The sequence below is a fragment of the Triturus cristatus genome, chromosome 12 (assembly GCF_964204655.1).
Source record: "Triturus cristatus chromosome 12, aTriCri1.1, whole genome shotgun sequence".
NCBI lineage: Eukaryota > Metazoa > Chordata > Amphibia > Caudata > Salamandridae > Triturus > Triturus cristatus.
The window spans coordinates 124,219,852-124,247,078 of NC_140595.1; the positions used below are offsets into that span (position 1 = coordinate 124,219,852).

The 27,227-nt window shown below is 44.9% G+C and overlaps 1 protein-coding gene across 1 annotated transcript in view; it reads right to left on the bottom strand.

Moving 5' to 3' along the window:
* The window catches only part of KCNN3 (potassium calcium-activated channel subfamily N member 3), a 463,290-nt gene that overhangs the window by 124,678 nt on the left and 311,385 nt on the right, over positions 1-27,227 (bottom strand). Inside the window, exon 4 of the mRNA XM_085636850.1 lies at positions 21,203-21,344. Coding sequence (XP_085492976.1) covers positions 21,203-21,344 — 142 coding nt within the window. The remainder of the gene's footprint in view (positions 1-21,202; positions 21,345-27,227) is intronic.

The following is a 27,227-nucleotide window of genomic DNA, read 5'->3' on the forward strand; positions in this document are numbered from 1 at the left end:
TTTTTGGATTTCAAAATCATACTTTGACATGCATCACACATGTACGTATATATGCAGACAACAATCGACATCCATACACAGACAGTACATCTTCAGACACCAATACACAGAAGCCACCAGACACAGAGGTGTTCGGGTTCACAAACCTACAGGCATGTATGCATAATAGTTCATAGATATACAGGGACCAATGCATTCAGACCAGTACACAAAACACGAACATACACACACACGTACCAAAAACACATACAGATATCAATGCACACGCAGAGAAAATCACCAACAGACTTCACATAGGGAAACACGCCTATGGATATCCATGCACACACAGACCAACAAATCTAAGACACCTCCTCACACACAACCACATAGTGAGGCACCTACAGACATAGACCTTCAAGCACTCATGCATTCAGAGTTTCAAACATTCAGTCACCCATGCTCACCAACTCATAGACATACAAATGTCCATACACACAAAAAAACACTAAGGTGTTTAGAGATAGTCATATACACAAACACATACTAGCTTACAGATGTCCATGCTTAAGTTGACCAATACTCCTACAAACACAAAGACAGAGACAACCAGGTACGAAGATACTCATGCACACAGATCTACTGACACTCATGTATACAGACTATCAGATATAGCAGTTACCTATGCACACCAATTCATAGACATACAAGAACCTATGCAGTGAGCAAACAAAGATTTCTGCACAAATGTGTACAGAGCACAGACATATATAAACACATACATAAACACACACATTCATGCACACAAATAGAAAATCACTAACTGGGTTCCATGCACACCCAATAAAACACGTTATAAATGGGGTCTCTAGTTAGCAGTGGTAAGTACCTTTGTCCAAATAGGGACCCTTGCTTCTGGTCAGGGTAGGGGGGATACACACTTTAGATAACCCCTGCTCGCACCCTGGGTAGCTTGGCACGAGCAGCCAGACTTATCCCAAAGGCAATGTGTAAAGTATTTGTAATCAAAATACACAATAATACAGTGATACCACAAATGGACACCACACCAGTTTAGAAAAATAAAGTATCTTTATCTAAACTCAACAAGACCAAAATGACAAAAATCCAACATACTTGTAGTAAGAATATGACTTTTCAAAGGTTTCAAGTAACTGGGTCCATAGAAAACTATGAATGCGTGATTCTACACAAAGTACCTGTAGGTGCGTCAAAATTCACAGGGCCAAAAAGCTGCAGAGATGGGAAGCGTAGAGAAACAAAGAGATGCGTCAGTTCCTAAGTCCTTGGGGAGGCGATGTGACAGTCCTGCTGCACGCAGGAGAAGTGATGCGTCGAATCCGGACTGTAGGGGCAAGTGATGCGTCGACTCCAAGATGGTTCTGGTCTGCGGGCGATGTGTAGGGAAAACTTGGTGCACATTTGTGATGCGTGGAAATCTGGGATGCGTCAGCCATTGAATCGGCAGGGGCGAACGGCACTGCGCTGGTTTCTTCAGCTGCGATCCCACAATGCATCGGTTTTTGCTGCCCCGACAGGCGCTGCATCGTCTCTGCAGTGGCACTGCGATGCGCAGAGATTCTTTTCGCATTGGCGGTGCTGCGTCAGGAAAAACAGCCGCAAGAAGGGTGATGGGTCGATTTCTTCAGCTCTTCAAGTTTCTTTACAGCTCCCAACAGCAGGAACAACCTCCAAGGGCCCGCAACTGAAAAGGGCACCTCCTGGCAGGTCAGGACTCTCAGCAGCAGATTTCAGGGGAGCTGGGGGTAAAGTCTTTGTGTCCCTGAGACTTCAGAACAGGAGGCCACACACACACAGGCCATTGGAAATTCTTCTTCAAGCAGGTTCACAGCAAAGTTTCAGTCTTTGTCCTTTCCTTGGCTGAAACAGCAACTGCAAGCCAACCTCACTCAGCACACAGCAAAGGGGCAGTATTCCTCCGCACAGCTTTTCAGCTCTTCTCCTTGGCAAAGGTTCATCTTGAGTCTAGAAGTGATCTAAAGTTCTGGGGTTTAAGGTCTACTACTTATACCTAATTTTGTCTTTGTTCTCTTTGTGCAAGGGTCTCTGAGCCCAGCCCAAACCAGTTCTGTCCTCACTGGTGTAGTTTGACCCCAGGGGGTGGAGACAGCATTGTGCAAGGAAGACAGGCCCTTTTCAGGTGCAAGGAAATCTCCTCCCACTACTCTAAATGCAGCCAAGCCCCATTCAGCTCTGGGTCACCCAGGAAGGGCCAGGCACACCTCAACCCCCCCCCCCCCACAGTGGTTGTCTACAGTGAATGCATAGCCCCAGCCCCTGTCACACCAAAACCAGACAGTCAATCCACAAACAGGCAGAGGCACACAGAATGGTTAAACAAGAAAATGCCTACTTTGTAAAAATGGCATTTTCAAACACACAATTTAAAAACCATCTTTACTAAAAGATGTGTTATTAAATTCTGAGCTCAGAGAGCCTAAACTTTATTTCTCCATTTTGTCCCGATGAGAAGTTATATGTGTAAGATGTTACAAAGTATCTCCCATTCTGTCCTATGGGGCAGACAGACTTTCAATAGTGAACAACGAATTTGGCAGTATTTCACTATCAGGACATGTCACACACACCAGTACATGTCTTACCTTTCACATACACTGCACCCTGTCCATGAGGGTACCTTGGGCCTACCATAGGGGTGTCTTACATGTAATGAAAAGGGAAGGTTAGGACTTGGCAAGTGGGTGCACTTACCAGGTCGACATGGCAGTTCCAAACTGCGCACATACACTGCAGTGGCAGGTCTTAGAGACCTTTTCAGGGCTATGCATGTGGGTGGCACAATCAGTGCTGCAGGACCACTAGTAGCATTTCATTTACAGGCCCTGGCCCACTCAGTGCACTTTACTAGTGACTTACCAGTAAATCCGATATGGCAATCATGGATAACCAATCATGATAACAATTTACACAGAGAGCATGTGCACTTTAGCACTGATCAGCAGTGGTAAAGTCCCCAGAGTCTTATAGCCAACAACAACAGATCCAGAAAAAATAGAAGAAAAAAGCAAAATGTTTGGGGATAACCCTGCAAAAAGGGCCAAGTCCAACAACACACCTATAAACACTCATGTGAACACAGACCCCCACAACCACAAACACCAATACATGGAGGTACCCATGCACACAGTCCTTCAGGAACTTCTGCACACAAACCTTCAAGCATGCAGTCACCCATGTACCCAAACTCACAGACATACAGATACCCATGCACAAAAACACACAAAGACTCTCAGACATATAGACATTCATGTGTGTACGCGTCACACACACACACACCTAAAGACATGAATGCACACATAGACCATCTCCTGTATGGACACCAACACACACTCAGACAGCCAGACATGATGGCACCCATGCACAAAGACCTACAGGCGTTCAAGTATATAAACCATCAGACATGCAGTTACCCCTGCACTCCAACTCATAGACATACAGGTAGGTACCCGTGCACACTGACTCAGACAAGCACACATATACACAGAAGGCTCAGATACAGATATTTCAGCATTCCCAAATAACACACATGCAGCCAGAGAGAACAAAAATATGCCTGCCAAGATTGGCTACAGTACCTATGGCTACAGGTAGAGAGACGGCTGGACAGATGGATGATGGTTTCATGCATACTTGGTGTATGATTTTGCGTTGAGTGCAGTAGAAAATACTGAAAAAATCGGAAGCGAGTCAAGTCCAGTTGAGAATCCACAAGCAGAATTTCCTCCATGAAAGGGCCTGTCGGTGAAGGAAATTCTGTTATTGGAATCTCCTCCAGGTTTGGCACTTGATTCAAACATAGGTGGACTCTCTATTATCACCAACTCTAGGCCTTTCATCAGCAGCCATTCAGCAGAGAACATTACATTTGGAGGTGGATAAAAGAGTAAGGGTCAAGTTCCATTCCAATGTTGGCTCTTGCTAAGTGTTTAGTGAACAAGTCCTTCAGTTTCCATGCACTTCCAGTGGGATAAGTGTAAAATAATAGTGTAACTGTGAGCAAAAGACAGTTACAGGGGATATGTCAGGGAACTAAGTCTACCTTACCCACAGTGCGCCGACTGGCTGGCCAGGTTGCTTCTTACTCACTAGAGATTCTATATCAGGCAAAAGCAGGGAACAACCTTCCCCCGCACCTCTGGACCGCCTCATCGCTCCAGCAATTCAGGAAAGGACTCAAGACCAGGTTGTTCGAATGAACAGATCACCACGCAGCAGCTTGCAACTCCAGTGCCTTGAGACCCTCACAGGTGATTTGCAAGCTCTATAAATGATTGATTGAGGCATTATCAAGTGACAGAATGCATTTTGAGCATGTCCCAGTGGACCACTAATAGATGGGTGACCGATTTCAGAAGCAAGCACCTCAGACGTTCGTGTGAGGCCTGGGGACAAAGCTTGAGGCGGGACCCTCTGGATGCTTCTCCTGTTTCAGCCAGGTGCGATAAGCAGCATCTGGTTTAAGTACTAAAATATATGTACTTCATGGCACGTGGAGCTATCTAGTTGTCTGGTTACACTTATCGCCTCACTATTGATCACGACAGCAAAGTGACTTGCAATTAGTTGCTGAAGAGGAAGAGTGAAGCCTGTGAAAGTGTGGAGCCTATGGCGTAATGTATCTTGCGTTCATGGAAAATATGGCAAATATATATGTCAGCCTCACACCAGGAACAAATAGATAATGTTATTTTAAAATCAGCAGATATAAAGAAACATGGGATGAAAAATACTGATAAACAAAGTAAATAAAGCCTAGGACCCAAGTATGGACCATTTGTCAAGACCTGGCAGGAAACGGACATACCCAATGAAAGAAGAAGGCTTCACCTGTTGTCACACTCTCCGGTACTACGGTTAATCATCGGTACAGCACAACCATGGCAGACATTTCTGTTCACTACTGCAGAAATAATTATGTGACTAGAAAACAGAGCGATGGAGGGACGGATGGATGGATGGATGGATTACCTGCAGGTAGCAATATAGGGGACCATCCTTAACAACGACTCTGGAACAACGAGTTCCGGAGTCACGCAAGCCGAACAATGACTTGCAAGAACAATGACTTAGCCTAAACCACGCATGTGCGTGGTTCAGGCTAAGATGGTCTACTGTTCCGGAAGGGCTGTCCCGAGGAGCGTCGGAGGAACAGGAGAGGTGAGAGGGGTTTGGGGTGGGGAGGGGGGCTGGGTGTTCGTTTTCAGGGGGCGGGAGGGGTTCGGGATAGATTTTAAGGGGTGGGGATTTGTGTTACTTTGTATTGGTTTTTAGGGGTTGGGGGAGGTCATGATCGTTTTTATGGGGGGTGAGGGGTTTGTGTTAGTTTTTAGGGGGTGGGGGGTTTGTATCAGTTTTTAGGGGTTGGGGGGTTTGTGATCATTTTTAGGGGGTGGGAGGGGTTTGTGTAAGTTTTTTGGGGGCGGGAGGGGTTTGTTGTTAGTTTTAAGGGAGTGGGTGGGTTTGTAATCGTTTTTATGGGGTGTGGGGGGGTTTCCTGATAGTTTTTAGGGGGGGGGAGGGGTTCAAGTTAGATTTGAGAGGGTGGGAGGGATTTGTGTAAGTTTTTAGTGGGTGAGAGGGTTTGGAGTTAGTTTTAAGGGAGTGGAGAGGTTTGTATTAGTTTTTAGTGGGTGGTGGGGGGGGGGTTCCTGATAGTTTTTAGGGGGTGGGAGGGGTTTGAGTTAGATTTTATGGGGTGGGAGGGGTTAGTGTTAGTTATTAGGAGATTGGGGGAGGTTCGTGAAAGTTTTTAGGGGGTGGGAGGTGGGGGCTGCACGGGGTAGATTTTAGGTTGTGGGAGGGATTAGGAATAGATTTTAGGGGGTGGTTTACCATGCATTCCTTTATCACGAAAATTCATGGTAAAAGAATGCGTGGTAAAACAAAATCGTTGTTGCGATGCTGTCGTAGGACAGACCGCACGGTTTAGGGAGTCGTTGTTGAGGAATTCATTGTTCCAACATACAACCAGCAATATAACCCCTCGCTTGGCACCTCTCAATGAAGTGCCCTCATCACGCCCTTGCTATTCTCGGCCTCTTTGCTAAGGTCATACTAGTGCAGCCAGGGGCTTAGCTTCCATTGGTGCAGCAGGTGCAGTGGCACCTAGGCCTAGAGGCCTGAATTCCCCTTGAACCCTAATTGTTGCTGTAGTTCACAGTCCAAACAGCGGCCAGGGTGGTGCCCATCTCCTTCCTTGCACTAGGACCCATGGCACACCGGCTAAGCCACTGAGCACAGCATGCCCATTAATCCCCTCTTTAAGGCGAACATATGTCACACTGCGGGCCATCAGAGCTCAGTTTAAGCCAAAAAGGAGAGCTTTCCTTTTCCAAATTACTTTTCTTCGGTTCTAATGAGGATGGAAACATTTGTCACCCGACTAGACACAAAGTGCTGGAAATACCCGGATAGATATGTCAATCCCAGCTGAACACTGCAATTTGAATGCATTAGCTAAAACAGGTTTTTTTTTCCAGGCGGCGCATACTTTGAGAGTTTTCACAATGTGGACCATTAGATTTGATTTGTTTTGAGGATTTGAAAGTTCTAAATACGTTTTTGCATTTTGCAAAAAATAGATGTACTGCTTGGTTTGTTAGCTGTGTGGGCTATTAAACATTTTCGCTAACTTGTCTTTGTTTTATAGATACAATGATCAGAGAATTGTAAAGAATCCCTCAAAACGAAGCCTGTACTGCCCCATCCCCTAAAGACATTGCCCATGACCTTTAACACCCAGAAAGGTCACCCACAGCTGGATTTTGACATAACCGTTATATACATTTGATTGTTAAAGACACTCTCGGGCATATTTACAAGCTCCTAATGCCATGGGAGCGTCACTTTTTTGGATGCTCCGGTGGCGTTGCGCCATTCGCCATATTTACAAGGTGGCGCTATGCCACTTACAGTGGCTTAACGCCAGCTTGTCAAGATGCCCCTTTCCGCCGCAGTCCTCTGCGACAAAGGGGCGGGCAACGGGTGTTGCTGTGGGCATTCCAACACATCACCCATTGCTTTTTGACACTGCCCCAGATTTACAAGTTTGGTGCAGCGCCAAAGACTTAGGTCAGGTAATACCTAATCTTAGGACAGCGATGCGAGGAGAATTTTGAAATGTTTTCCTCGTTTTTTGCTCAGCACACGTAGAAAGAGCAAATCAACACTATTGATTGTTTATGTGCGGGAAACAATCACCCCTGCAGCGCAGGCACCCTTGCAACATGGCGGTAGTGTGCCTGCGCAGGCGCTAGGCAGCTTTTTTAGCACCAGCTCTAAGGGATAAGCAGGGGTGCACCGTATTTTTGTAAATATGGCGCATCCCTGCGTTTTTTAAAAATGTCGGAGTGCGGCATTGCCAAATTTGACGTAACACAGCGCTCTGGCATTTTCTTGTAAATATCTCCCTCTATGTGACAAAGATGCTTCACGTCAAACACTAACTGACGTGCCACCTGCTATGCCTGAAATATGAAAACCAATAATGACTAAAAAAGCATGTTTGTCTGGCAGAAGAAAATGAACTGCTTACAATAAATCACCGTAATACACACAAGGTAAGTAACTTCCATTCTATAATGGTCAGCAAAGTGCATTGGTGGCTACTTGAGAACCCAGCGCCAGAGGTACAACCCCTTTTTATGAATCGGAAGCTTAAGACCGCAAAAAGGGTTTTTCGTATGTGCCAATCTGATTTTAAGAGTTGGTAAAGTCTTACCAAGCGTGTTATTGGTATCTTTTTCAAATACTAATTCGGTATGCAATGTATTAATGATTTGGGAAACTAATTTGTTTAGGGTATCATTGAAAAGTTACCCACACCAAAGTTGGTTTGCATAGGAGAAGAGGTCCTCTATGGGCTCCTTCCAATTTGTTATGTTAAAGTTCCATAGGGGTAAGACACTACTTAAAGGGAATCACTGCCAACTGAACTCACAGTAAAACTTTTTAAAAAACCTTTAAAGATAAATAAATTAAAAAAAAGCAATCCTGTTTCCTTTAAGGAAAACGGGCTGCTTTTGTTTTTTTTATAAAAAAAATATTTATTTAAAATTATTCACAGAAGTGTGAATTTTATGAAGTAACCCGCTCACAAAAAGACTGGTCAGAAATTATGACTGCCTTTCGCGGCCATTATAATCGTACATCTGTCCCCTGGAGCCTAAAACTGTCACAGCAGTGAAAACAGCAGCTACACAGGTATATTGTGGTTTACAGGCCAGGCTCCATCCTAGAGGTGGGCGAGACAACAACCTCACAGGGAGAGCTGAGCCACAGCCGAGCAACATGGTCTGGCTGGGCTCTAAGAGCCCATGCACAAGCCAAGCTTTGGAAATGCAACAAAGACCATGTAAACATATGGTAGTCTCTTTCAAATAAACAAAGGTTATTGATTTTACATGCAGGAGCGTTTCGCCTTAAGACATTTGATTATTTTTGTACAGCGTGTACCCTGAACTCAAGTACTGAAGGATTCTCTTATATGTGAGAACGAAGAAAAAGCAGGCGCTGTGAAATAAAATATTTGCTTAGAATCACGCATGTTGGTCAAGAGGGGAAGCCTCGATTGGTCCCAGGATTTCCGGTTTCACATTATGCAATTCACCTACTAGATGGCAACCTCTTTTTCTCCTTTAAACACCAAGGGGCATATCATCAACAAAATGCGATAAGTATCGCAAATCGCGCTTAGCGCGTTTTTTAATATCGCCTTCTATCGCTGGATTTTCTCGCCCTGTTAGTGGCGTATCATCAACGCGTTGCGCGGAGGCGATGTGAAATCCAGCGAGAGTGGCGTAAGGCAGCGATAGCGGGATGAATCCTGCGATGAATTTCAGTGATAATGGAAAATCTCGCTAATACACAAGTCTGGTCTTAAACTTAGAATCCACCTCCCATTGTAAGGATGGTTTAGTCAAGTTCTGATCAGGCGTACAATACCTGCGATACTCGCGGTTAGCACTACTTTATTTATCGCTGGTGCTGCATTGTAAACAGTGCGAAGTTGTGCCTGCGTTGTTTTTCATGCAGTCATTGTAAGGAACGCCCACTTTGCATGTCATTAGCGATAATTATCGCTGACATGCAAAGCCTTAACAAAGCGGCTGCTATCGCAAGTAAACTAGTGCTACATCATCTTAGCGCAGCCTTGCCAATAGTGCAATAATTAAATCGCCACTTTTCGGCCGAAAAGTGACGATAAAGTGGCGAAAAGTCGTTTGATGATCTGCCCCCAGAGGTTTATGCTTTGTTTTTAATGCTTGGCGCATGTTTGAAGTGTGGGGGTGGCAGTAAGAAGCCACATTAAAACTCGACTTATTTTAGACTTGAAGATCCCAGAGGTCCTCGAGCTGAGCCAGCGCCAGACCTGTGGCTCGAGCCTGGCTCAAGACTTAAGTGTCTCAGAGCACAGAACAAGGAAGTAAAACATGGGTAGTAGCAGTTCAAAGTTTTCTCAAATTCAGCATAGGTGCAAAATAGCAGTGCAAGCTTCCCTCTGGCACGGTGAGGTACACCCTGACAAGCAGCATCTTCCCTACAGAAATACAACACACACTGCATGTACTGCTGGTCTGCAAGCTTCCCTCACCTACAGCAGAGGTACACATGAGAAGCAGCATTGTCCTTACACAAACACTACACGTACAGCATGTGCTGCTGGTCTGCAAGCTCCGCTCTCGCACAGCAGAGGTACACCCTGAGAATCAGCATCTTCCTTACACAAACACAAGATACTGCATGTGCTGCTGGTGTGCAAGCTTCCTTCACACACAGCAGAGGTACACCCTGAGAATCAGCATGCTTCCTTACACAAAGACAACACATACAGCATGTGCTGCTGGTCTGCAAGCTTCCCTCATGCACAGCAGAGGTACACCCTGAGAATCATCATCTTCCTTACACAAACATAACACATACAGTACGTGCTGCTGGTCCGCGACCTTCCCTCGCACGGCAGAGGTACATCCTGAGAAGCAGCCTCTTTCCTACACAAACACAACATATACAGTATGTGCTGCTCATGTGCAAGCTTCCCTCTCACACGGCAGAGGTACATCCTGTGAAGCAGCCTGCTCCCTTACACAAACACCTCAGATAAAACATGTGCTGCTGGTCTGCAAGCTTCCTTTGCATGGCAGAGGTACACCCTGAGAAGCAGCATCTTCCTTACACAAACAAAACTTATGCAGGATGTGCTTCTGGTCTGCAAGCTGCCCTATCGCACAGCGGTGGTACACCGTGAGAAGCAGCATGCTTCCTTACACAAACACAAGAGATACTGCATGTGATGCTGGTGCGCAAGCTTCCTCCACACACAACAGAGGTACACCCTGAGAAGCAGCATCTTTCCTACACGAACACAGCACATACAGCATGTGCTGCTGATGTGCAAGCTTTCCTCTTGCACGACAGAGTTACACCATAACAAGCAGCATCTTTCCTACACAAACACAGCACATACAGCATGTGCTGCTGGGATGCAAGCTTTCCTCTCGCACGACAGAGGTACATCCTGAGAAGCAGCATCTTTCCTACACAAACACAGCACATACAGCATGTGCTGCTGATGTGCAAACTTTCCTCTCGCACGACACAGTTACACCATAACAAGCAGCATCTTTCCTACACAAACACAGCACATACAGCATGTGCTGCTGGGATGCAAGCTTTCCTCTCGCACGACAGAGGTACACCCTGAGAAGCTGCATATTCCTTACACAAACACAACACATACAGCATGCTTCTTTCACACTGCAGAAGTACACCCTGAGAAGCAGCATGCTTCCGTACACAAACACAGCACATACAGCATGTGCTGCTGGTGTGCAAGATTCCCTCACGCAAAGCAAAGGTACACCCTGAGTAGCACCATCTTCCTTACGCAAACACAACACATACAGCATGTGCTGCTGGTGCGCAAGCTTCCTTCACACACAGAAGAGGTACCCTGAGAAGCACCATCTTCCTCACACAAACACAACACATACAGCATGTGCTGCTGGTCTGCAAGCTTCTCTCTCACACGACAGACATACAGACTGAGAAGCAGCCTCGTCCTTACACAAACAAACGGCATACAGCATGTGCTGCTGGTCAGCAAGCTTCTCTCTCACACAACAGACATACAGCCTGAGAAGTAGCATGCTTCCTTACACAAACAAACGGCATACAGCATGTGCTGCTGGGGTGCAAGCTTCCCTCACACAAAGCAAAGGGACACCCTGAGTAGCAGCAGATTCCTTACTCAAACACAACACATACAGCATGTGCTGCTGGTCTGCAAGCTTCCCTCATGCACAACAGAGGTACACCCTGAGAAGCAGCATGTCTCCTTACAGAAACAAACGACCTACAGCATGTGCTGCTCGTGTGTAAGCTTCTCTCTCGCACGGCAGAGGTACACCCTAAGAAGCAGCCTCGTCCTTACACAAACACCTCAGATACAGCATGTGCTGCTGGGGTGCAAGCTTCTCTCACACAGAACAGGTATAGTCCGGCCAGCAGCAGCAGTCCGAGCTACCATGCACAGAAAAGAGCACGTACACAAACCTTCAATGACACTGAACAGCAACTGTACGGAGAGCAACAGTCCGGCCTCCCTCTACATACGTCATATGTTCAACAATGCAGCCTCAGGAAGATTCCCTGAGATATCCAAACTCACACACATGTGCACCAATGTGATGGTAGCAGCAGTGAACAGTTCACATAGACATACCTGTTCAACACAGGCAGTAGCAATGCAATGCTTCCTTCACTTGCACTGCTCAGGACAGCAGCAGCAGCTCAAGCTTGTTTCACACACAGGGCCAGGCTGCCCATCCATGTTTATTTAATGTCCTACCAGCAGGGCGGGGACAGAGCCCAACGCACGGCACAGCAAGGAGTGTGTCAGTTGCTTTAGTTGAACTAGAACAACTGAAGTGAACTAGGACTACAACTCCCAGAATGCATTATATTGTTAAAAAGGCCCAGTGCGGGAGCTCTCAGTCCTTGGTAATCTTAAGAAGACTCAAATATGATCTCTGGTAGCCACATGTTTTGCTGTTTACAACATGGATGATTAGGAGGGGAAGGGCAGCCTTTGGTTCCCCTTAGGTTCTTATTAGGGGAGAGGGTGTGGCATAACGGTCAGAGCTGCCGCCTTTAGAACAGGGGAACCAGGTTCGAGTCTCGGTGCCAACTCAGCATCATGTGATTCTGGGCAAACCACTTAATCTCCCTGTGCCTACAAAAAAATGAATGTGTCTTTGTGCAATATAACTGGTGCTCATCACAATAGCTTCAGGTCGCGTTAGTGCGCTATGAAACTGCAAAACAAATCTGTTACTTTGGCTAAACGCCGTGATGTCCAGTGACGTCAGCCATCTGTAAACAAAGCACACCATAATCTATTTTTGCAAAGGTATTATAAATGTATACTAATGTAGGAAAAAGCAGACATCTAAAATAACTACACCTGGTTATGTGATAAATGCAGCTTCCTTAATGCACCCCAAAGAGGTGGAGATTTGGTGCTTGAATAGTTGTATATAAAATATGTTTTTATCTAGCTGTGGATATAGTAGTTTTGCAGTTTCTTAGTTCTGAAAATATTCGGTTTACAATTACAGAACTAAATTCCATTCAGTTTATCAGACTCGGAAGGATGAAAAGCTGAGTTGGCTCTGCAGATATATAAACCTGTCACATTCAAGTTACCGCATAACTTGTTGTAAAACACTCCCAACAACCAAACATAGTATTTAGTTGTTACCTAATTGTTCTCATTGTATTTACCCTGAAGAACGACCTAATGAGGAAACCCTCTGGGACTGAAACCTGTCACTGCACGGTTTGGCTCTGCTGTGGATGGGGTAGTGCACCAGGCCACCAGACCACACACAGATGAGTGCAAATGCTTAGCTCAGTGTGCTACATGCAAGACCTAAATGTAGCCGCATAATTTATTAAAACACAAGTAATAAATGAGCACACAGGTGCTGCACTCACTCTCACTCTTGAAGGAAGAAGATGGCTGGGCTATATGAAAAGGCTGGTTGGGCTGGGGTACAACCGGGTATTCATCGGTCGTCTGTAACACGCTTGAGCAGTTGGAAGGAGCCTGTGAAAGCGCTTATGTTAGAAAAGCATGTGTGACTGTCTCCGCCCCAGCACTTCTGTGCTCAAAGATATGTCATCAACCGACTGGTGAGTAGAAACATGCTGAGGGTTATTAACCTGTCTCTCACACTTTACCACATTGTGCAACCATGGTGTGGACATTCTAACTTCCAGCAACTCAGGGAGCATTTTTATCATTATGTGGCGCAGCGCAGCACAGCACGCCACCTTGCTGCGTTGCGTGACAGGGAAAGGGTGGGAAAGTGACGTATCTAACATAATATGGTGTATTCCTGCCTACCCTAGTGCTGGTGTACGCTGTGCTGCCAGGTGCCCATGCAGGCACTCGTACAACATGCTGCAAGGGTGCCTGTGTTGTAAGCAGGATTGTTTTTCAGCAGGAAGGGGCACCTTCTTGCACAAAAACAATCCCCTGAGGCATTTTCCTCTTTCTAAGCATGCTGCAGAAGGCAGCACACATAGAAAGTGGAACAAACCGGGGGTGGGGATATAAACATATTTCTCCTCGTTATGTCTCACCTGGGTAGGCGTACAAGTTTTGATGCATTCCCAGGTCTACCAGTAATAGTAAATCTGGGAATGCGTCAAAATCCATGGGTGTTGCTTGGGAACACCCACGCACCAACCATTTTACGCCTCCCTGGGGTAGAGTAATGGAACGCAGCGATTTGTACTGTGCTGCGTTACTCTGGATTTATCACGCCACTCAGGGCCACAGAAGGTGGCCTTGCGTGACTTGATAAATTACACTTAAGGGTTGCATCGCAAAAGCGGCGCAACCCTTTGATAACTATGGCCCCTGATTCATTACCTGTCCAGACGTCTAGCGCTTAGTAATGAGCTACAGCAAGTGCTCAAGAATAACACATATGCAAACAAATTCAAATGGTAGAACCAGGGCTGCATCATATTCGATCTAGACGTGACAGGTGATACTATTACTCAATTTATCGTACTCAAATTAATGCACTCAGAAGGATGGAAGGCTGAGCCTTCCTTATGTACATTCAAACATGTGATCTTCAGATCCCTGCATTTGTAAATGGAGGATTTCAGCTCGCTGAGCTGCACAGCAGAGTTCCTACAGCAGCCCATCTTTTAATAGGTGAATTCATATTCAACAGCATGGCACCAGCTGTTGACAATAAGTGAAATCCAAGTAACACACATAAAAACACTAAGGGCCATATGTAGGAAGCCAAATTGCGATCGCAAATGCTGAAATTCGCAGAATTTCAGCATTTGCGATCGCAATTTGGGCAGTGTGCTATGTAGCACACAAAAACCCACATGCAAAATAAGGAATCGCAAAATTTGCGATTCCTTATTTTGCTAATGCATTTAAGGAATCCCAATTTGCGATTCCTCAAATGCAATATAGGAAGCACCCAAGTTGTGCGATTTTGGCTTAAGGGATCGCAAATTACCACCAACTTCAGGTTGGTGGTAATTTGCAATTTCTTTGAAAAATGCACTTTTTTGCATTTTTCAGAGTGCCATGTGGCGCACATACATGCCCTTAGCGCATGTATGTGCGCCACATGTGCACACATGTTTATTTTAGAAGTGCAAAAGGGTGTCCTATTGACACCCTTGAAATTGCATTCTCAATTTGCGATTCTCTATTTGAGAATCGCAAATTGAGAATGTCTTCCCATTCATTCCTATGGGCCTTCTAGCCCATAGGAATGAATGGCAAGGTATTCCTTATTTGCGAATCTCAATTTGCGATTCACAAATAAGGAATATGTGGGATTCACAAAATATTTTGCTAATCCTACCTACATTGTGTTTTGCGATTCTCTAATTGCGATTCCCTAAAAATCGCAATTTGAGAATCGCAAAACACGTTTTACCTACATATGGCCCAAAGTCGCATATGTGTGCAGGGGTGGATCGCTAGCATTTCTTCTACAATGTAGGAAATGGAGAGCGGCGCCCATGCCATGATGATGTCACAGGATCTCAAAACCTCAGCACTATACATTTTCAACTTGTCACTAGAAATGCATCTTGATTTCCAAGCACACAGGATTGACCCATAATGAAATGCGTAAGTGCTGTGTGCCACAGTTATAGCATTTTAATAGTCTGTTATTGTTTGAAGATGTTGAAAGGGCAGCCCCTTCCTTCCCTATCTAGGATTTAGAGCCTTTTATCGTCTGACACTGGCAGTGATGATTCCTTTCCCCTCCAGCCCTCAGTCAATTATTTCACTTCAGTGGCCCAGCTGATAAAGGGTGGCCAGCTCGGCTCGTCTCGGATTGTGTGCTTTTTATGGTTTGGCTTGACAGCACGGCTGTCACCAGACAATTATGTGAGCATCACTAGAAAGGGGTCAGCAGTACATGTTTTGATTGGGCAGAATGTGTGTGATTCCACAAAAAAAGTGATTGCCCTCCACAGAGCAATGATAAAACTTTCAGGGACACACACATGACATTGTAAAGCTGTAGAAAGTGTCTTTGATAACTAGATCATTTTTTTATTTTTATTTTACAGAGTTTTATACAGCGCGAATATGACCCGAATCGGGTATCAGAGCGCTTTACATGAGCACCAGTTGCATTACATGAAGACACACACATTTTTCTTTTTTGTTAGGCACGGGGAGATTAAGTGATATGCCCAGAATCGATTGATCTGTTATTGCATAATTCTTAGCTTACTTCAGCCGGGTTCCGTAGCAGCGTGCTACCTGCCCCCAAAAAAGCACTTCAACACCTCATCAGGGGTAGCAAGGACTATATAAATGCAAACCCTTCCTTCTTTCATCCCTCCACTATCCTTTTCAATCCAAATAACAGACTAACATGCCCACCTCTCAAATTAATTTCATATTTCCCTTTACTAATTCCCCACCAATCTTGTTTTGGTCTCCGGAGGAGCGTGCTACCCACCAAAAAGTGCTTCAACACCTCTTCAGGGGTAGCAAGGGCTATATAAATGAAAACCCGTCCCTCTTCCATCCCTCCTCTATCCTTTTCAATCCAAATAACAGACTAACATGTCCACCGCTAAAATTATTTTCATATTTCCCTATACTAATTCCCCACCAATCTTGTTTTGGTCTCCGGAGTAGCGTGCTACCCACCAAAAAGTGCTTCAACACCTCTTCAGGGGTAGCAAGTGCTATATAAATGAAAACCCGTCCCTCTTCCATCCCTCCTCTATCCTTTCCAATCCAAATAACAGACTAACATGTCCACCGCTAAAATTAATTTCATATATCACAATACTAATTTCGCCACTAATCCTTTCTGGGTTCTGGAGTAGTGTGCAAAAAAGCACTTCGACGCCTCGTCAGGGGTAGTAAGCACTATATAAATGCAATTTCAATACAATACAATACATCATGGGGCAATGGGCGAGCCCATGTGTTCATTTTGAGACCGATAGAATATTTTAACTTTTTTCCATTTTTTTGAAAAATATTCTCAAGGGCCCCTGCAACTACCATGAGAATGTTTTTTATAAAAAACAATGGTAAAAAAAAGACTAAGTACTAGCAAAGCCTAAAGGCTGCCAGCCAAACCGATTGGTTTTGCTAATGGTTGTTAATTTTTACATTCACTAAGGCAAATTTCATGCTCCCTGTGGGTCCGGAAAAAGTTTATTGCAACTAAACACATGCAAGCGCAAAGGCGGCATATTAACCACACCCATTACTGATGACACTACACAAACAACCACAAAATATATCCAGCCTCTGAAACTATTCCTAAGTTCAAGGGTAAAGGCACTCAAATCCGAAGCGCCTCAAGGCCCTACAAATGGCAATACAGTGCTACACAAGTGTCTGACACACTACATGTAGCTTGTACTTAGACCAAAAAGCACCAGAGCAACGCATTTCATTGCTTGTTAAGCGCTTATTTGCATGAAGCATGATCAGTGCGCTATACTTACAGCAATCCGCACTGCGGCATGACGCACAGCAATGGAATAACCCTATGAGAGAGCAGCAAACGTAAAGCTTCTTGCCTGAAGCTCCACTCTTGTAATACCAATGCCCTAGTTCACCCTGACCCCATCTAAGCTAGAATAAAAAGCATTGGTAAAGCTAATTAGCCCGGTTTCTGTTTTGAGACCCGAGTAAAGCATTACAAAAATGCCTGCCACAATATATAAACAAAAAAAATGGTTGCTTTCTGCATACAATGAATCTATGAGATGAAACATTTAAAGATGTGATGATCCAGTATACTTTTAGGCTGTAAAATAGTCCCCTATGCATTGTAAAGCAAGCACTCCAAGGAGGCGGAATGATACATCAAACCGCCAATAGCATGAGGTGTTAAAGAAATGTACTCCCCGAGGCAGAGCCGAAGCCTACTGAATTGGTTGCAGTATGTCTTGCATGCAGTTGTTCTGTCAAGCCACATCTGTAAATGATGGGGCACTAACATTCCTTGTGAGCAAATGATCAGTTTTGGAATAACTCTGCTCTCCCTTGGGATTCAACCAAATCCCTGCCTGGTGGGTAGGCAGCTATGCAACATTAAAGATCTCAGGCAAGGTAGGGTGGAGTGAATTCACATGGACAATCTCAATATGTCTGCAGCAGTCATTCACTGTTTTTATTCAAGGTAGTTGAAGAAAGCAACTTAAAATCAATGTCTCCCCTCTCCTTTGGTGCAGGCAAAGTAATCAGGAGCTGCCACTCAGGTGTTCGCGACCACCGAACGTCATTAACAAGATTTTGCAACAGACATAAGATTAAATACCTAAATAACTTCCTCTTCATTTTATCACAGTAAGGAAGGGGTTTTTAATCTTTGCTATTAGTCAGTACAGCCTGACCATATTATAAAGTATGTTTAGTACAAGGCGAATAAAATAAATACCAACACTTAAGTCACAGAGCAGGTGGTGAACGGCACAGCAGAAGACCATGGAGTCATTCAGAGATTGGCGGAGCCAAAGGGCTCCTCCTCCGCGGTGCTTGCAGATCTCCAGACCCGTGAAGAGATGGAGGAAAGCGGGGTTTCTGCCAGTGGAGACTAAGCAGGATCTGCGGTTGGAAATGCTTGAAATCCTTGCCTTCCGCAGGGCCTCCAGGCCACAGGTGGTAGCCCTATCGTATTGAGGACATTGCTACTGATTTTTGCTTCCTGAGATTGCCTGGGTCATATGAAGGCCAAGCAGTGACAATGACAATCTGTCTCATCTTTAAATGCGAATGAGACCAATTGGCATTGCCAGTGCTTGTTCATAATTCTCCTCAAAGTCTGGCAAGATCAATATTGTATCTTCCACATTTCTGCTGCAGTTTTTCTAGTGACCACTAGGTGGTACTGAAACGCAGCAAACTGGTGTTGTTTAAACGTGGCTTTGTTTTCTTACATGGAATGCTGCAGTCTGAGCCAGAGGGATGACAGCTCTATCAATGGTGAAACCAAAAAGCTTCTGTGAGAAGTCAAACACAGAAAGGGAGGAATGCAAGACGCAACTGAGATTGACACAAAATACATCAAATCTTGAACAAGGAATGGCTCTGTGGAGTATTGTATACATAGCCGACACTGCTATGTGTAGCGAGACTTAAAAAAGGTAACACTGTCCCTGATGTGCAGGGTGAAAATTACCTTCATCTGATAGAATTTTTTCTTTTGTTTTTCAGGAAAGGACCTTCAATTTGGGCATTTGTTACTTAAAAGCAAAAGAGATTGTCGAGAGGAGCCTGTTCAGGATTTAGTGATAAAAGTGCATGCACCACACCGGTAGCAAGGGATCTGAGGATATGGCGGATGGTCCTGTGATGAGGGGGCGAGGCAAGGGCCTCTGCCAACATGGCTGGCTTGCAGGCTGTCAAAATGTAAATGACTCTGCGGTGTTCCCTCAAATGAATCAAGGAAAGATGTGACAGATAAGCCAAAATATATCAGTTTAATCCAGTAACAAGAACCGGACATGATGTCTCAGGTACAGCTGAAGTCCAACTCGAATCAGCGAACTGATTGGAGTTTGGGGCTCGTACCGAGAGCCATGACTAGTTAAATATAAACATTCTAGTAGTGAAAGGCACAGAAATAAGTGAACAAACTTCCATAGTTACAATAAACACATCAGAGAAAAATACTCAATACATACCAAAATCCTGCAGATGCTTAGGTCTATGAGAAACCCGCCTGGACCTGTGTTCCACCCAAGAATGTTCAGCAAAACATCATTTTGAGAACAGACATTAACTCTGACTTCAGTCAACTCCCCTGTCAAGATCATTGAGTCCTCTACACCATCACCTCCACTAGTTACCTGGAGATCACACCTCTCTTGGCTCTTACTTGTATCTTCATCAAAATCAAAACACAGTTCTCCTTTTACATTCTCTTAAAGGCTGTTCACCAAGACCACCATCTGCACCAACTCTTTGCATCACAGCAACTCCCCTCTTACTCCACCATTCGCCATTATCCACCAAGACGGCAAACAAGATTGATGGAAGGATACAACTTTGAAGACCTCTTCCTGCAACTGGCAGGTCTCTAGATTTTAACCCTCATCATCAAATACATTTATTTTCGATCACAAGGATCTTACAGAGTGCACAGTGCAACACAGATATAAGATAGCACAGGCAATACTAGATTTTAACCACATCCACAACTCGAACATCCTGTGTCTTGATTATATTCAATTCATCGTACCTTGCTTTACTCTTCTCCTACGCAACTTCAAATCTTTCGCCAACTTCAGACAAACACAGGCGCACTTTAACTGCCACCGTTTTTTGAAGCACTCATCCGGGTGAGAGCCTGTTTGAACACTTCCGTCCAAGCAACAGCAAAAACAGAGTTTTCCAGGTGGTGGAGTGAGGAATGTTCCAAATTCTGCCAAAGACAGTTTCTTTAACATTCAACCCTGAATTACATGCCAACTGAATGGTTTCCCCCAACATATGATTCACCCTCTTGATCAAACCCTTTTTAGAGGCTATATAAGGATCTTGGGCGATGATGGATTTCCTATGGACCTATAATGAAACGATGAGCTTACGCCTATTCAGAGCTTAAGACCGCAACTATTTGACACACACACCTCTTCGTATATTTATGAGTGAGCAGGAGCAAGGCCATTGTCAATGGGGACCACATGCATGTGCAACCTTCATCCTGTTGAGCAGACATATCACGGTCTCTCTAACGAGGAAGACTCTTTCCATAAATAGATGGGTAGCCTGTGGCACCCTTGGCTGTGGGCACCGACAGCCATCCTTTACATATAGGTTTGCAGTTTATGCAAAGGTAGACATGAAAAGAGAGGTGTGGGATTCTGCAAAGGCCATACCTTGTCTAGGGTGTCAAATGCCTTGAGAATGCCCAACTCATTTCCTCCTGCCCCACACAGACAAATGCTACTCACTGTGTAATGATCAGATACATACTGCCCTCACTGGTGAGCAGACATACACCCGCTTTCTGTGAGTTGATGCACCTTCCGCCTCTTCTTAGGAAGTAAGCCGTCAACTTACTTCTTACGACCTTCGATTGAGCGTTTACATTACGCTCTTCAACGGAGACAACATATTTCACTCTCATTTAGTGAAAAGTCATAGGCACCTACCTTTTCAGTGTTGGGACACCTACCTTCATATCTCTTCAGTAGGCACAGCCTCCACCCCCATTGCTCTACCTCACACCTTTTCCATCGCTGAGCAGCAAGCACGCTCCTATCCTTTGGCAAGCAGGCCGGAGTCCAATGAACAATGTGGTGAGCAACTTACCACTTCCATGATAAGGATATATCATTCCTCCTCTCTGGGGCTCAGACCCCACCCGCTGGTAAGTTGAGAGTTTCCCTGTTGAGCAAGCACTGACCCCTTGAGGCATGATCCCACTCTAGTGAGAACGGATACCTATGTGCCCTGTCCAGCAAGGAGACCTCGCCTTCACTAGGGGGAAGAAACCTGTTTCCTTGACCTGTGAACAGGCCCTTGCTCCTGTGGCATGCCCCTGGCTCAGGAAGTCAACACCTCCTTTCTCCAATCCAATGACCAGACACACTCTTCCTGGGTCATGCTCCTTCTTACCATGATGCCGGTGAGGAGGCATACGCCCTTGCCACAGTATGTATTTGGCACCATATCGCCATAACCGATGGACAGGAAGGTGATGGATATGAGCCACATGGCACTGAGGAAGTTACTGGTGACATCTTGCTGGTCGTGGTACCTGTGGAGAGAGACACAACATCAAGCTGTGGCATTATGGGAGGAGGGATTAGAAAGAAGTGAATAAAAAGGGAGGTGTAGGGTGCTTGATTCGGACAGGATTTTAACCCTGTTCAATTTTCAGACCCACAGCCTGGTATTTACATGTAGAGTTCCTGTCCGTATTTGTAAATATCTTAATATGGGCATCTAATGCTCTCTGGACCCGTTTCATGATTAAGAAAAACTAATACATCCATAAATTATCTGGTAGCAAAAGTGTTTTCTAGTAGCAGGAGGGGTTGATCATTGGCAGGAATAGGTGGTGGTTTTGTGGTACAGGGATTCATCTTGCAGGGAAGTTTGGTTTGGCGGGATGAGGAACCATCCAGTAGGTAGGAGGTGATTTAGTCAAGCAGAAGAAGGCGTGGTCGAGAGCCAAGGGTCATGCAAGGTCAAAATGTGGTCTATATCCAGCCTTTCTTCTCTTACCTCCAATCTGAAACTTTTAAATCCCTTACTGCCATCTGCCACTGAATAGCTCTAAGATGTCCCTGGATGAACGCAACAGTGGGGACCATTTCTTTCCCACCATCAGGTCCTATCTGCTTACCTTGCCAGACCATCTTTCCTCTGGACACCCTTCCTGTGGCCTTCTTTGGCAAGAACCCGAAAGTAAATTTCTGACAACTAAATGTAGCTTGAAACTTTTGTCTCAACCACAGCGACATATGAGAAGGTATCCAGGTATCAAAACGCCCCCAACTTCTGCCCCCACGTTCCTTTCTAATCAGATATTTAATTTGTCAACATCCTTAGTATGACCAAGCGGAAACACAGCAACAGTCCTATGTCCAGCCTCTCACTGCACTAGCTTACCCTTTTAGACATAGTTAATAACTGCAGCTGAGGAGACTGTTCATCTTTCCACGTCACTAACACGGTTAATGGGTTCCGCAGTAGCGTGCTACTCGCCAAAAAAGCGCTTCAACACCCCATCAGGGGTAACAAGCGCTATATAAATGCAAACCTTTTTCCCCTCTTCAATTCCTTCGCTATCCTTTTCAATCCAAATAACTGACTAACGTATCCACCACTCAAATTACTTTCATATTTCACTATAGTAATTCACCACTAATCCTTATGGGTTCCGCAGTAGCGTGCTACTCGCCAAAAAAGCGCTTCAACACCCCATCAGGGGTAACAAGCGCTATATAAATGCAAACCTTTTTCCCCTCTTCAATTCCTTCGCTATCCTTTTCAATCCAAATAACTGACTAACGTATCCACCACTCAAATTACTTTCATATTTCACTATAGTAATTCACCACTAATCCTTATGGGTTCCGCAGTAGCGTGTTACTCGCCAAAAAAGATCTTCAACACCCCATCAGGGGTAACAAGCCCTATATAAATGGAAACCTTTTTCCCTCTTCTATCCCTCCTCTATCCCTTTGCTATCCTTCTGAATCCAAATAACTGACTAACCTATCCACCGCTCAAATTTCTTTCATATTTCACTATACTAATTCACCACTAATCGTTATGGGTTCCAGAGTAGCGTGCTTCTCGCCAAAAAAAGCGCTTCAACACCCCATCAGGGGTAACAAGCCCTACATAAATGCAAACCTTTTTCCCTCTTCTATCCCTCTGGTATCCTTCTCAATCCAAATAACTGACTAATATCCACCACTCAAATTGCTTTCATATTTCACTATACTAATTCAACACTAATCCTTTATGGGTTCCGTAGTAGCTTGCTACTCACCGAAAAAGCGCTTTGATGCCTCGTCAGGGGTAGTAAGCGCTATATAAATGCAATTTCAATTACAGCTTGTCTAGCTTCTCTCAAAGTGGTCCTTCACACGGCAGCGCGTCGGATCATCACACCTGTCCATACTTCCCCTAGGCTGGCTTCTCTGGGAACATCGCTTTGTCTGGAAGACTACATGAATCATGTGCAAAGTTATCCACATTAACAGCTCTGAAGACATCACTTAAAATCTTCAGATTTCCCAGGTTTGGAGACCCCCAGATTTAGTAAGACCTTCAAGCTCAAAGGTTTCTTCGAGATGCACTCACCCTCTCCTTCTGCACAATATTGGATGTTTTCTGAAGGATAGTAAATGTGTCGAGTCCAATAGGAGGTTGGGTTCCTAAGCAGTAAAGGTTCTTGTCTGATTGCAAAAGAGTTAAGATCCCATTTGCAAGGCAGGGAGCCAGTGTTCATGCCCAGACGTGGGCTGTTTGTCTCCTATTTTGACCCTGATTGCAAAAGGATCAGGGCAGTGGTTAATTTGTAAAACAAAAAGTGCTGGGGCTCTCGTCAGGAAGCAGCTTGCACCAGCCCATTTTTCCTGTTAGTGCCACCTAAAACTAGAACCAAATAATAACCATGAAAGGGGGGAGAGGATGTGGTGTGATTGCCAGAGCTTCCGACTTCAGAGCTGGAAAACCAGGTTTGAGTCTCTGGTGGGCTCAACATCCTGTGATTCAGGGTAAATCACTTAATCCACCCCCCCCCCCCCCACCCCCGATGTGCCTCCCATAAATGACTGTGTCCTTAACTGGTGCTCATGAAAAGTGCCGGTGTTGATGATTAAGTGCGAGTGCTGAGCACTAGAAACCACCCGCTCAAATTAAGCACTGGATCATGGGGTTTTTACTTCCGGGAATACAATTTCTAGGCATTAGTGAGGCTTCGTGAGAGATTCCTTTGCACTAGTCCACAATTTTGGGGCATGTATTTGTCTGTTATTTATTATTATTACAATTTTCAACAATTGATATTTGTGTTGCTTCCAGCCCTGAGGAAGTCGTATGGGTTAATCCCTTCAAACGACGAAACGCGTTGGGAGTGGAAGAATCTTTTGTGAATAAACAAGAAGAACTGAAGTTTCTATTGGATGAATTTTTCCTTTTGTTAATACATGGTCTAACTTGCAGCGCGTGCATCAATAACATTAATTGTCACTAGAAACCACCCACTCAAATTAAGCACTGGATCATGGGGTTTTTACTTCCGGGAATGCAATTTCTAGGCATTAGTGAGGCTTTGTGAGAGAAACAGCTGCTGTTTCAAGAAGCACAATTATTGCTCTTGGTGACAGACGGAGACACAGGGTGGTAGGCTGCAGAAGGGACAGTGGTAGTGAAGCCCCCGCTTAAGTATTTTAAGTGGGGGCTGCCTTTGGGCCCGATGGGTTGGCAGAATGAGTCCCACTGAAACCTCAATTACTTGTTTTTGGGCGTCTGGCTCCCCCTCTGCATGAGAAGTGTTAATAAATAATGCTGTTAGGGAATACCATAACCGAGGTGTGAGGGTGGGGAGGGGGGTACAAGGGGGGGGGATCTGATACCCAAAGCAAAGGAAACAAAAAGATGAATGATGAAAACAGGGAAACTCACAGAGAGAGAGAGGGGGAGAAACAGAAAAAGTGATCATGAGAGAAGGTAAGAAAGAAAAAAATAAGGAAAAGAGATCTAATTTCGGTGTCTAGAAAGATGGAAGAACGGAAGGGTGAAATGAAGGAAGGAAATGTGCAAGGAAATAAGGAGGGAAAGGTGAACGATGAGGTGGAAGGAAGTGTGAAAGTAAGGAATGAAATGTTGGAAGGCTGGATGGAAGACGGAATATATGGATAGGTGAAAGGGTGAATGAATGGAAGGATGAAGAGTGGACAGATGAGAATGGATGCAAGGGACAAGGGATGGATAGATGGATATACTGATGCACCATGGGACAACATATGTCGTTATTTACCCTATATACGATAGAGTGAAAAGATGAATGAATTTATGAATGGGTGAAAGGATGGGTGAACGGGTGGAAAGCAGAAGGGGTGGAGTGTTGAATATGTGAATAAACAAAAGGGTAAAAGGATGGATGGATGCGTGGACGGATGGATGAATGGATAGGAAGAGGATTTTCGGGGAGGTGACTATCTTAAGAGGGTCTGATTGGCTCACTTTACATTCTCTGAGTGATTAGAAATATGGTTCACGTGGCGGTGAGGGGTTTATTCGTTGTGGCGTGGGTGCATGCAGCAACAATGACCCTAAGTCTATTGGTGAAGATGTTGGACTATTGAACACAACAGCAATCGATTTCCTTCCTTGAAAACTACAAAATCTACAGGCATCTTCTGCCATTAAATGTAATTCATTTTATTAATCGTCTTGTCACCATATGGCTAGTTCTGACTCAGGGATGCACAGATTTATTTTGCAAAAAAAAAAAACTCTATAGCTGTAACACCAATAACTACAGACCTGTAGGCTGAAGTTGTCAGATGACTCCATAGCAACGCAGAAGCTGTTTCCCAGTTCTGGGCTTTCCTTGAGCTTGAATTCTTCGAAAGTTTTATACTTCGAATATTTGTTTTTCGGGCGTGTTAGTGCAATTCGATCAACTGACTTCATCGAGGGCTACAACTCCCAGCGGGTGTTAGGCTGTGGTTTCAGGGCCCAGAAGTGGAGCACAGCGCCTTCGGAGAAATGACGTCATCTGGTAGCCTATAGCAGCGCAGGAATGTGTTTGCGATTCAGGGCTCGTGAGGGGAAAACCGGAGCTGATTGGAGGGTGGCCTGGCTGGGGTTCCTGACAGAGAGTGAGTCCAGCCAGGAGCGCGAGGACTGTTCTGGAGCGCGAGGGCTGTCCTGGGCCAGGCCTCACACTCATGGCCGGACTGCATGGTGGCGGACTTTAGCGACTCGGGAGGAGAGCACAACACAAACAAGCCTTGACTGCAATACAGTGTACCGTTTAGCGCCTCAACCCCTGGAAGAGCAAAGCGGTCTGCAATTGAAGGAAATGAGCCGAGGAGAGAAAACAGAGATAAGGGCTGAGAGTAGGAAATGGATGATGAAACCCTGAGAGAACACAGTGGCAGCATTGAGCCTTCCGTTTAATCTCATGAGAATTGCTCACTGTCCCCAATAAAGCCCTCACCGACGCACCCTATTGATAAGCTTCACTGTCTAGCGTGCATTTACCATTAGGAATAGACACTGTTCTAACTCGGGTTACAAGGGATAGTTTTATATTCCTTATATGCGCGTTGTGCAAACAGATAGGCATCTTGGTAGTAAAAATGAATGTGGTGAACCATATGTACTATGTGTACAACTGCAGTGATCAGAGCCTCTACTTGTATATGTGTGCTCTGGATGCCGAGGAGACCCCCTGAAGGGGCCACGGTGGAGACTCCTTACATGTATTGTATTGTAATTGCATTTATATAGCGCTTACTATCCCTGACGAGGCGACAAAGTGCTTTTTCGGCGAGTAGCACGCTACTCCGGGACCCATAGAGGATTAGTGTTGAATTAGTATAGTGAAATATGAAAGTAATTTTCAGTGGCGGATGGGTTAGTCAGTTATTTGGATTCGGAAGGATAGCAGAAGGATAGAGGAGGAAAAACGGTTTGTATTTATATAGCGCTTGTTACCTCTGATGGGGTGCTGAAGCGTTTTTTTCTGGCGAGTAGCACGCTACTCCGGAAACCCATTAAGGATTAGTGTTGAATTAGTATAGTGACATATGAAAGTAATTTGAGTGGTGGATATTAGTCAGTTATTTGGAGTGAGAAGGATAGCGGAGCGATAAAAGGGGAAGAAAGGTTTGCATTCATATATCACCTGTTACCCCTGATGGGTGTTGAAGCGCTTTTCTGGCGAGTAGCACGCTACTCTGGGACCCATAAAGGATTAGTGTTGAAAATTAGTATAGTGAAATATGAAGTAATTTGAGTGGTGGATATGTTATTCAGTTATTTGGACAGAGAAGGGTAGTATGTGTAGTGAGGCACTAATGAGATCCCTTGGATGCGTTATTTGTAGTGCAGCACTAACGGGGAACCCCTGACAAGTAGAATGTGTAGTGTGGCACTCAGGAGACCCCTT